This window comes from Notamacropus eugenii, chromosome 2 (genome assembly GCF_028372415.1).
Source record: "Notamacropus eugenii isolate mMacEug1 chromosome 2, mMacEug1.pri_v2, whole genome shotgun sequence".
NCBI lineage: Eukaryota > Metazoa > Chordata > Mammalia > Diprotodontia > Macropodidae > Notamacropus > Notamacropus eugenii.
The window spans coordinates 525093247-525106020 of NC_092873.1; the positions used below are offsets into that span (position 1 = coordinate 525093247).

Consider the following 12774-nt stretch of genomic DNA (forward strand, 5'->3'; position numbering starts at 1 on the left):
GCACAACAAGCCTTCATTTCAGATATGAATTGAACCAGACCCCCTCTAAATATGAGGAACATAGATTTAGAGCTGGGTGGGACCTTAGAAGTCACCTAGTATAGTGCTATCCAGCTCAAATGGAAATGAAAACTATAGATCAACATTATCTATGTTGTATTATATTTTTATTAATTTTATTAAATATTTCCCAATTGCATTTTAATCAGCTTCCTTAGGCATTTTGCTTCAGTCCTGGATGACTCTGATCTAGTACAACTTCCTTAATCAAACATGAGACAACAGCTCCAGAGAATTGAAGTCATCTGGCCAGTAAGTAGCAGAGACAGAATTTGAACCCAAACCCATTGACTCCAAATCTGGCTCTCTTTCCACTATAGAAAACTGCTCCAAGTTTTATAATCTATGATCAAAAGGGAAAGAACAATAGTTTTGGAGTCAGAAGACCTGAGTTCAAATCCTGGTTCTTACTGCCAGTGGCCCTAGGGCAAATCACTTCATTTCCCTGGGCCTCAATTTTCTTACCTGGAAAATGATGCAATCAGACCAGACAAACTCTTAAGTCCTTTCTAGCTGCAGAACCAAGGGTGTGCTGGCAAATGTTTAACAATTGGTTCTCTAGAAAATGTATTTACATGATACACTTTTAAGTTTAATCAAAATTATTAACATTTTCTCCATCATTTTCTTAAGTCTAACAAAATAATAAGTCAAGCCCTGATTTATAGCCTTTGCCAATTTCTGAGGCGTCAATTCTCACCCTGAAAATTTAACACTAGGTTCTTGTTAGATGGTGGAGCTGACTACAGCATACCAACATCTAGATCTTTGATGATTCCATGATACTTCCAAGTTGTACATCTGTGACCCTGTGATTCATAAGTCTTCTATTTGATCAGGCAGGGACAGACACAAATACACATTATAATATATTTGATAAAATATATAAATATAACATATATAAAGCATGTATTTTGCATTAGAAAGAAAGAGAGAGGAGGAGGAGGAGAACTGGAGGAAGGATTAGGACCCAGAAAGAACTAAGTTCCAATATCATCTCAACCACTAGTTATGTGATTCTATCCAAGGCAGGTCACTTAATAGTCAGAGCCTCAGTTTCCTCAACTATAAAATGGATGATAATGTAAAATGTAATGATAACCTGTAGTGCACAGCTCCCAGTTCTCAGGCTTAAATGGGAGCCTGTACATATAGCCATGAAGCTTTATGTTAATGTCAGATATTATTTAGGGAGGAAAGCTTTCAACATACCTAGTTTGGGCTAAGAGGGAGAAAGTGAGTAGTGGATTGGGAAAAAGAGCAGACGATGGTGTGGGGGAGGAAGGCAGTGACTCCTGCAGGGTGGGGACGGACAAGGCAAGGACATGAGGGAGCATGGAAAGAATCCTGTGGAAAACCTTCTTTCATTCATTGTGACCGTCTGTAAACAATTAAAGCCATGAAGTGTAGTCAACACCAGAATAAGAAATATGACGAGTTGAGATCAGCCCATGAGGAGAGAATGGCAGAAGTGCTGGAAATCTATAATGAAGTGCATTTTTGAAAATGAAAACTATCATGTGACATCTGGTTTACTTTACTACAGCTCTGTGTGTGTGTGTGTGTGTGTGTGTGTGTTGTGTGTGTATATGTTTGCACGAATGTCCCTCTGTGTGTGTTGCTTGTATAAGCATGATTGACTTTGGCTGAAATGTGGATTTCTCTATTTGTACAAAATTTTAGAGTTTCAATTTGAAATATTTTTTTCCTGCCTTATTCTATTTGTTCCATAAAAAGCACCTCTCCTGCCTCCTGTCTCCTGCCTCCTGCCTCCCTATGGAAATCTTTGGATGTCACATCTGGAAATTTGAATTCCTCAATTTCTTTTTTTTTCCATTTCAGCGCATATTCAACTCTTTTGTGTACACTGAGAAGATCTCAAATGGAGAGAGTGAAGTCCAGCAGGTAAGCAAACCTTGGAAATAAAACCATCTCTGTTACCTCCCTTCTTTCATGTGGAAGTGAATCTTTGTTCTTGTCAACCATCTTGCATTTGAATTTCATTAACACTCTGCTACCGCCATTTAGTTTAAAACATTTTTTGTCAGTATCTGATGTTTTTTTACATCACCTACTGTTCTTAGTGAGTCCTTCCCTCCCAGAAAGCCATCCCTTTAACAGAGAACAAGAGGAAATAAAAATAGTTTCGTCAAAACTAGCCAACATATCAGAAAAGTCTATTATATGCTGTATTCTACCCCACAATTCCCTACTTCTTCAGCCATGCTTTCCTTTCCTTTCCCTTCTTTTGAGTCTAAGATTGTTCATCTTCCTTTCCCAGCATCCCTTTATGAATATATAGTTCTAGTTGTTCTTCCCATCACATTGTTGTTATAACGTGTATTGGCTTCTAGGTTCTTATTTAGTTTTGCATCAATTCATAGAAGTCTTCCTCTGCTTTTCTGTATTCATCATTTTGCACAGCAGAGTAAGATTCCATTGGTGTTAGTGTGCCACAGTTTTGTTTTTTTAACTGTTCCCAAATTGATGAGCAACTAATGTGTCTCTAGTTCTTTGCTACCACAAAAAGTGCTGCTATGACAATTACGGTGCATTGGGATCTCTCTGTTTGGCCATTTGCCTCCTTGGGACAGATTAGCAATGGAATCTCTGGTTCAAAGAATAATGCCACTTTTTTTTGCCTATTTCCAAATTGTTTTCCTGAATGTTAGGAACTATTCACATCTCCATCTGCAGGGCTGCACGTATTTCATGCTGACATCTGAGAACTGAAGTGGGAGAACTTGGGTTCAGGATTCTGATTTTAGCTCTGTGAACCTGGCCAATTCTCCTAAGCTTTCAGAATCTTTCCTGTGTAAAAATGGGAGAAATATCACTCCTCCCTCTCAGTTTCTTGCCTTTCTTCCCCAGACACAATCTCAAGTGATCATTTGGGATCTGAGACAGGTTCTTTTTTGGGATTTGTAGAGTTGGGGTCCTTAATCTTTTTTTAATCATGGAACTCTTTGGTGGTGTCTGGTGGAGCCTTCTCAGAATCATGTTTTACAATACATAAAATGTATATGATTATGAAGGAGACTAATTATATTGAAATATAATTATTTTTAAAAAGCAAGCCTCCCCCTCCCCAAAGAAAGGCTAGAGCCCCCAGGGTAAGAATATGTACCTTTAAGCTTGCTTCAAAATAAATTCCTCCAACATGAGATTTGTGGAAGGGCCATTTTGTCAAAGGTGCCTTAAAGAGCAAATGTGTTAGTAGAATCAATGTTAGTGGATCCCAGATTTCAGTGTCACCTTCACTGATGGCTCAGTTATACTAGATATGCTGGGTGCTGAGGAAAGTCCTGGCTTTGGCATCAGAAAACCTGAGTCCCATCTCTTGACTTTGTCCCTCCTTGGGTTGGATGACTTGGGCAAGGCCTTTTGTGTTTTGGTGAGTGGCTGGGGTTTCAGTTGAGATGTTTTTTGCCTTCCTTTTGTTAGCCAGTCTGGTGGCCTTGTTTGATCTCCCTCCTCTGGGGATAATGTAGGCTTCTGTTCCTCAGAGCCATTTTCACACTGCAGGTGAGAACCGTCTTCAGTATCCTACGTGAGTGCACAATCAATCTAAGCTGGTGGTAATAGCTGGTGGTGATACCAGAGAAGTTGACCTATCAAAAAGAACATTTCCTGATTTTTTGGATCTGAACATAAAACTTTCTGTTCATGTAGATTAGACTTTAAAAAACAAACCAGGAGCATGGGGCCCTAAGTACCTGACAGGGCATCTTACATTTTTCATTACTTGAACAGAGTAGGAATCAGGCTGCCAAGAAAACTATGGCAACCGTGTTGGGAAAACAAAAATTGTGCAAGTCCCTACCTAGACCCAACTTTCTGCTAGATTTCATTGCAGAACGTGTGTGTAGGCATGAGAGAGGAAGATAGACAAGGCAAAGGGAGCATATGTATCCAGAGAGTTGAGTTTTGGATAAAATGTTTCTCGAGTTAGGAAAAAATGTAAGCATGGTATCATGGGCAGAGCTAAAATCAAGTCATAATATGATAAAATCTAGAACTGGAAGAGACTTTTCAGTTGTTTTTCAATCAAGTTTGACTCTTTGTGACCCCATTTGGGATTTTCTTGGCAAAGATACTGGAAAGATTTGCTATTTCCTTCTCCAACTCATTTTACAGATGAGAAAACTGAGGAAAGCAGGGTGAGGTGACTTGCCCAGGGTCACATTGCTAATAAGTGTCTCAGGCTGGATTTCAGCTCAGGAAGACAGATGAGTCTCCCTGACTCCAGGCCTGATGCTGTGTGCACTGTGGTGCTACCTAGCTGCCTGGAAAAGACTTTGGAAATCATTGTTGCAATAAAAGCTTCCATTTAACGGATGGTGAAACTGAGGCCCAAAGAGGGCCATGGGGTCATCATTTTAGAGCTAGAAGCTGCTTGAGGGGCCATCTAATCAGATGAGGAAACAGGGAGGTATTTTAATGACTTACCCAAAGTGACATGAATAGCAAACATCCAAGACAAAGATGTGAACACAAGCCCTCTGACTACAGAATCTGTGCTTTTTCCATCATATCATTATGTTTGCCTTAAGGGACTTGCCCAAAGTTACAGAACTGGAATTCAAACCCAAGTCTTTTGAATCCCAAGTCCTAGGTTCAAGTCCTGACTCTAATATATCCTAGCTGTGTGATCATAATTATACTGGAAGGAGCTAGATTTGGAATAGGAAGACCTGGGTTCAGATCTTCACTCTTCAGCCACCTCCTTCTATGACTTTAGACAAATTCAGCTCCAAGCCTAACCTCTCTGGGACTCAGTTTCTGTAACTGTAAAAAGAAAGATTTGACCTAAATGATTTCTGAAGTCCCTTTCCTTTCTAAAATAAGTGATTTGATGACCCTAAGTCACTTACCCTCCCAGTGCCTCAGCCAGGTGTCTGGGTGGAAGACAGGTGGAAGAGAGGTAGAGGGGGAGCAAACCTTTGTCAGTGGAGGAGGTTTCCACACTGGGAGGTCCTTATATGATGCACTCCACACTCCAGGAAAGAAGGGAAGAAAATAAGTGTTGACTAAATGCCTAGTTTGCTCAAGGCGCTGTTAAGTAGTTTACAAATATTAATGATCTGGAGAGAGAGTTCTAGTCCCTACACCAAAAAGTAAATGGTTTAAGAAGAAATTTAATTCAATTCAATAGGTATGTATTGAGTGTCTATCATGTGCCAAACACTGGGATTTTGGGAACACAAACATAAAAATGAAAACAGCTCCTGCCCTCTGGCAGCTTTTATTTTGCTAGGGAAGGAAGAATGTGCACACAGAGAATTATAAACAAAACACAAGAGTGTCTACAAAGTACTTGAAAAGAGTTGAGGGTCCATGTTCTAAGGACCTTTTCTAAAGGATTTTTCTAACAGGATTTTAATTGGCCTGGGTGTTATTGCTGAGGAGTTGGATTTGACTTCCCAGAAAGGTTCTGGTAATTGTTGGTCCCAATTATTTCCTCAGGGAAAGAGCCAGCACGTTTTTGTAATTAATACAATATTTCATGAGCCATTGGAAGGTTGACAGATGCTCAGACTTCCTGTGTCTACCCTGGTTTCTTTTCAATTGTTGAATGCCCCCGATTGTTGGACTCCCAAGTCAGCATATCCAGTCCCTTTACTGTGGCTTCTTCTTTGCCCTTCTTGCATCCTGGACCTCTGTGGTAGACTGGGGAAGTCCATTGTCAGAGTCATGTTTGTAAATGCATGAAATGAAATTAATAATATTACCCAAAAACCCAATTATTGAAATACTTTTCAAAATATTAGAAAAAAATATTCACAGACTCTAGGTGAAGAATTCATGCTTTAAATCTCTGATGGGCTTACAATGCCTGCTCATTAGGTCCCCTTGCCTTTCCCTCACTCCTATTTCCGATTCCTGTGCAGCTGAGGATAGTCTCCTGGTCCACATCTAGTCTCTGGCTTCCTGTCTAATAGGGGATTAATCCCTAGCTAGTCTGTGTTCCTGACACCTTTTATCTCTTTTCCACTCAAGGACAAATCCTTGACCTCCTGTTTATTCTCCAGGTATGTGATGTTCAGGGAGCGATGGCACCTCTGGTGTTAGGGTTGGCCAAACGCTTTTTTGGGCCACTCATCTACCTTTGGTATCCACCTGCGGATCAACTCTCTCTTGTGACTTCAGGAAGCCACAGGAGCAGCCACACCCTAGTAAAACTGTCTAGGCAGACAGGCTAAACTAGGTGGAGGGTAATGACACTACTCAAACCTGTTGGTGAGTTAGGGGGATGGCTCCTCCAAGCATGTGAAGACCTCCCCCTGCGGAATGGGTGGATGAGAACAGTTTGTTCCAACAGCTGTGAAGGCAGTGAAAACAGGTGCTGTGGAGTGCTTAGAGCTTGGTCAGATACCAAGGTTATCCACTGCATCCTGGGCCATTGCCAGTCAAATGGCTCTGGAAGAGAGAGTAAGACCAACAAGTTTGTGTGACCCTGCCTCACTTCCATTCAATTCACTCATGAGTCAAAACATCACCCTATGATGTCATTGGTCCTCTTCCAAGATGGAGGACCAAGAACATTCTCCAGCCAGATCCATTGCCTTCTCCTGGCTTTCTGCCCTCTTCTCGATATGAAGCTGAATCCACGGCTGGTTGTCAATGACAGGAGACATGGTTGGAATCCTTTCATTTTCTGGCTTTCTGACCCATTGGAGAGAGATTCCTGCCCCTCTGCCCCCTTTACCCCTTATTAGACATGGCTTCCTTGCTCATCTCCCTTGGTAAACTTTGATGAGCTTGCTTGGTGACTTTACATGGGTACTAAGCTCTCTGAAGTCTGGGATTTCATCAGTACTCCCTCAATAGAAGCAATGCCTGGAGATTGTATTGTCATGAGTTGTGGGTAGTGCAGTGGTAGGAATGCTGGATTTGGAGGCAGAGGTCCTGAGCAAAGATCAGATGAGATAATCTGTTTAAAGTGCTTGGCAAACCTTAAAGCACAATGAAAATAGTAGGGTACCTAGGGGTGCCATCGTGCACAAAGCACCTGGTCTGGTGTCAGGAAGACTCATCTTTGAGTTCGAATCTGGCCCCCACACTTACTAGCTGTGTGGCCCTGGGCAAGTCACTTCATCCTGTTTGCCTTAGTTTCCTCATCGATCAAACGAGCTGGGGAAGGAAATGGCAAACCACTCCATCATATTTGTCAACAAAACCCCATTTGGGGTCACAGAGAGTGAGACACAACTGAAAAATGGTTCAACAACCAAAAAGGCAGTTTCTGCTGCTGTTGTTGTTAACGTGCCTCTGTACCTTACCTACCAGTGTGCCCACTCTGGACAAGTTCCTTCACCTAAGACTCAGTTTCCTCAGATGTAAAGTGAAGGAGTTAAACTAGATGACCTTAGGTCTCTTTCAGTTTAAGATCTATTATGACTGTATAAGAGAGAAAAAGTTCCTGAGATGGTAGCCAACTTTCTGATGATAAGTCTCTCTCCCTCTCTCTCTCCCCTTTCCCTCAACTAACTCTCTCTCTCTCTCCTTCAATGAATAAGCATTAATGTTATCACCTTTAGCCTCTTCCCATTTTAAGAGAAAAAAAGAGAAACAAAAATTCATAGTTGAGCAAAAACAACTTCCTTCATTGTCCATGTCCCAAACTGCTCTCATGCACCATCTTGGGCCGGTCACCTCCCATGCTTTCCTTCATCATTGTCATCTGGGTTTGAGGGCAAGTCATTGAACTGAAGTCTTTAAAAGTAATCTTTACAAAATTGTTATTATTGTATCAATTGTTCAGCAGGTTCCACTCAGTTCCCTCTGCATCCTGTCTTAGCAGCATTCTCATAGTTCTCTGCACCCATCCCTTTAGTCACAAAGGCACCTAGAGGAAGCAGTGGGTAGAGCCCTGGGCCTGAAGTTAGGAAGACTTGAATTCCAGTCTGGCCTCAGACACTTGCAAGCTGGGTGATCTTGGACAAGTCATTTAATCTCTGTCTGGATCACTTTCTTCAGCTATAAAATGAAGATAATAAAACACCATCTTTGCAGGGATGTTGTGAGGATCATATGACACATTTGTAAAGCATTTGACACAGTGTTCGTCACAGAGTGGGTGCTCAGTAAATGTCTGCTTCCTTCTTGCAGCACAAAAATATTCCAATACAGTCATACAGCATGATTTGTTCAGCCATTCCCTGAGTGATGGGCACCCCCAATCATTTCCAGTTCTTTGAAAAAAAAAAACTTATATAAATATTTTTTGCACGTAGACGTCCTTTTCCTCTTCTTGAATCTCTTTGAGCCATGGTCTAGAAGACAAGCGTCTTCTCCATTATGACCTGACTCACAGAGTTGGAACAGATGGATGTCAGAGGCAGCGTAATCCAGCCCCTACCTAGAGCAAAAATCCTCTCTACACTGTCCCAGGTGAAGACGTGGCTGCTGGTCAAACCTATCAGAGCTTGCACTTGAACTAACATAGTTTTCCACAACCCAAGCTCACCTCCCCAGGCCTCTAGAGGGGCCTCCTCTGGTACAAGACTGTGACCTTCTGAAGGTCTTTGGAAGTATTTTGCCTCTGGGCCAGGCTGAGTGTCCTACTGAAGCTTGGGGTTTGCTCTTCTGCTCTCTGCTGGTCACTAGAAGATATAGAAGGGACAAGGGAGGAAGGCCAGGCCTGCTAGAACACAACCTTCTTCCTCCATCTGAGAGCGACTGTGTATTTCAGACCCAAGCAACCTTCCAAACTGGAAAGACATTTGGACAAGGCAGAGCTCTAATTTACCTTCACATGCCAAGTGAGGCAAGGGTACTGCCAAGAGATGGAGTTATAGAAGCCAGGCTTCCTGGTGATCTCCTAACTCTTCCAGAGAACCAGGTTTTATTTTTTAACACTAGCCTCTAGCACTTTGGAGGTCGCTACTCACACACAAGCATCTGATATTCTCATTACCAATTATTCTTATCTCCTCATTAAAGCACCTGCCCTGGGCCCTCCACCAGGTCAGGTTTTATTACTCAAATTGCTATTTAGCCAGACTTGGGTGCAGAGTACAGTTCCCAGTTTTTGCATGGATTCATACTGGTCTTCCTACTCCTTAAAGTAAAGAAGGTTCTTGGTGAAATTTATGTGCCATTGGTGGGGGGCTGGGTTTTGTATGAGGGTCTTTTTGCTTGTGTTTTTGATAAAGCAGAGCAATGTATATACAGAGGGACAGACAAACATAGATAGACAGATGGGTGGGTGGATAGACAGATGGAGACAAATAGAAAGATAGATACATAGATAGATACGTAAAGGATAGACAGATGGAGACAAATAGAAAGATATACATAGACAGATATATAAAGGATAGACAGATGGAGATAGGTAGGTAGTTAGATGATAGATGATAGATGGATAGATAGATAGACAGATAGAGAGATAGAAAGATAGAGGACTAGACCCAGGATTTCATTGGGATAGGAAACTTTAGGGCAAGGAAACTCACCCTACCAATGTAAGCGGACACTTTGAAGAGCTGCCTAAGATATTGAGAGGCTAAGTATTTGTCCACATCCACAAAGGCATTATGTGACAGGAAGACTTGAACCCAGATCCTCCTCTCTCCTTTATAGCTAGCCATGAATCTACTTACCGTGTATTGCCTCCTGGGCTTTCTACAACATGAATTCATTGACTCCTCCATAGGAGGTGGAGCAAAGCAAGGAGTCACAACCAGGTCCTCTTGGCCAATTGAATTTGGGGACCATTGTCAGGGCTAGGATATGGCAGTCATTGATGAAGGTGACCAGCAAACATTTTGAACACTTTCTGTTTCAGACTATGTTCGAGGTGCTGGGGTTACAAAGGCAAAAAAACCAAAACAAAAAGAGAATTCCTGACTTCAATGAGCTCATATTCTTGTGTTGAAACATCTGTGAGCATTTCTCTAATTTGGAGGCTCCAGCAGATCAGAGTAAGGTGGGAGGGAAGCTGGTGAAGGTGGTTTTAAGTCCATAGTATAATGTCTGAATAAAAGATTAAGTCATAAATCAAACTCCTTCTTGTCGTGCTCTCCCCAGAACCACCTTTCCTTTTTGGCTTTTAATCTCTAATTTTTTCTCTCTTAAGAAAGGTGGTTTACTCTCCACTGCCAGACATTACATATCGACTCAAGTAAGATAAATAAATGTGTCCAAGTAGTGTAAGTAGGATGAGGAAAATGGAGCTGTCACATAAGGGGAGAAATGAGGCCCCGCGAGAGGGCACTTTGCATTGAAAGGGCGGGCCCTGCGCCGGAATGGAGAGCACTATAATGGAGTGCTTCTGCTCTATTAATAACAAATCCTTCAGGCCTGATGCATCTTGAGCTGGAGAACTTGATCCTTAGGCAGCGGAAGGGCATTATATCCCTAATAGATCATCTTGCATCTTTACATAAACAAGATAGAGAGGAAATGGAGAGTCCTTGAAGCCTCTTGCTTCTAGTGCTCATTTCCCTTTGAGGGGGAGCATCCAACCCTTGGGTCCCTGATTCCCCGCCAGGTCATCATTGGATGCCTGTTGCCTCATTGATTTGTTCATTTCTTGTTTTTTCTTTTAACCCATTCCCCCCTTTGTCTTGAGCTGGATGCCATATTGGTTCAGTGGACCATTTCACAGCCTGAGGGCTCAGATAAACAATTACTAAAAGTGCAGACAGTGACCCCCAAGTAACAGCTACCCACAAGGTGGTAAAAGCAGTATGCAGAGTTTCCTTGGGGTCTCAGCAACCTTCCCATTTAACACATGGCTATGCATGTAGCTGATAGCTATATATCTATACCTCTATGTATATGTGTGTATATATGTGCACACATACATATATAGCTGTATATGTACATACATATATATGTATATATATACATACATATATATGCACACATGTGTAGAAGCCCCAAGTAATTTTCTAAGGCTGTGAGTAGAGGAGCAGGTGATTTCTATTGGTGGAGGGAATTTCCTCACTGAGAATTTTTTATACCAATGAAGCCATGGCTCTGGTCCTTTATATAAGCTAACTGGCCTAGATGAAGGGGTGAGTCACCTTGAGGGGGACATGGGAAGCAGCTTGTGCCAGGAGGTGCTCAAACCTTTCTCACCCACTCCGCCACCACCTTAATTCTGATACAGGGAAGAAAAGTCTGGGCCCTGATACCAAAAGCCCCAAAGAACCCTTTTTGAGCTCCTTTCCCCCAACTCCACTGGTCCTGCTTCCATAACCTGGCCATGGCTTCTGTAGCTACTGACCCCCGACCTCCTTGATGACCATGGCTACTGAAGACCCAGAGGGAAATTCTGGCCCCTGAAGTGCCTGTCATCATCAAAGAGGTCAGCATAAGCAACAGGAGTTTTGTCCATGGGAGTGATATTAAAGAACATGCATGGCCTTTGGCTTTGGGCGTCAGCAGTGATGATGGACCTGGATCCTAAGGACAACTAGGCCTTTCCTTCTGACTCACCACTGAAGCCTCCTGTCTCTGCTGAAGCTGAGCTGTCTCCCCTGGGAAAATGGGAGTGCTGTGAGAAGCAGGGGTGGTCTCGCTTCTCTATCTGTGTCTGCATCACTTTGTACACAGGGATAAAAATTATTAGTATAAGGGATTCTGGAATGAAGAAATGGCCCTTGCCAAGGCAGGTTATCAGCTTCTCCCCAATTTGGTCTTAGAGAGTTACACAGATTGCTGAGAGTTTAAGTGACTTGCCCAACGTCACACAGCTAGTGTGGGATCTGAACTCAGGTCTCCTTGTCTCCAAGTCTGGTATACTAGCCACTCTACCATTCTTCCACTTCCCTTCTTTCCTATCCCCCTCTCTGTCCTTTTCTTCCTCCCTCCCTTAGTTCCTTTCTCCTTCCTTCCCTCCAATTTTCCCTCCCTCCCTCCCTCCCTTCTTCCTTCCTTCCTGCCTTTTCTCCTTCCTTCATTCGTTCCCTCCTTACTTCCTTCTAGCTTTCCCTCCTTCCTTCCTTCCTTCCTTCCTTCCTTCCTTCCTTCCTTCCTTCCTTCCTTCCTTCCTTCCTTTCTTCCTTCCTTCCTTCCTTCCAGTCCAGGCTAGTTGTATTCAGCTCCATGCAAAGAGGAATAGCTCAGCCCCTAAATAGGGAAATACCAACTGCCTCCCCTGGCCCAAGCTGGCCATCAGCCAGTGAATGTGACTGATGGCTGAGATAAGCTGAGATAATCCTGCCTTCAGCCATAACACACGGCCTCTCTCTGGATATAAATACATACACATTCAGACACGTACATACACAGTCCTTAGAATGTTCATATATATATACATATAAAGTCCATTGTCTGGGACTTAGAAGCTCAGGCTGCAGGCTTGGTCTAGTAAGTAGTCATGTATGTTCTTACTCCTTTTTCTTGGCTCCATGGCTCTGAGTGCTCTAGCTGGAGGTGTGAGAGGGAAGGGAGGCAGGGAGAGAGAGAGAGAGAGAGAGAGAGAGAGAGAGAGAGAGAGAGAGAGAGAGAGACAGAGACAGAGACAGAGACAGAGACAGAGACAGAGAGACAGAGAGAGAGGATGGAGGGAGGGAGAGACCGAGGGAGGCAGGGAGGGAGAGAAGTAGCCCCTGCCTCTGTTTCTGAGGCAGGCAGGCAGGCCTGAGAAGAATGGACTGATGCCTGGAAGGGGAGAGTGGAGCCATGAGTGCCAGAACAAGAGCAGGTTGGCAAGCTGCCCGTTTTTATGCTCAAACCCAGGGCGAGCTAAAGTATCTCAGA

At 43.0% G+C, this 12774-nt stretch overlaps 1 protein-coding gene across 1 annotated transcript in view; it reads left to right on the forward strand.

The window, feature by feature from the left end:
* Window positions 1-12774, forward strand: part of CACHD1 (cache domain containing 1) — a 248813-nt gene that overhangs the window by 105504 nt on the left and 130535 nt on the right. The window contains exon 2 of the mRNA XM_072649735.1: window positions 1903-1965. Coding sequence (XP_072505836.1) covers window positions 1903-1965 — 63 coding nt within the window. The remainder of the gene's footprint in view (window positions 1-1902; window positions 1966-12774) is intronic.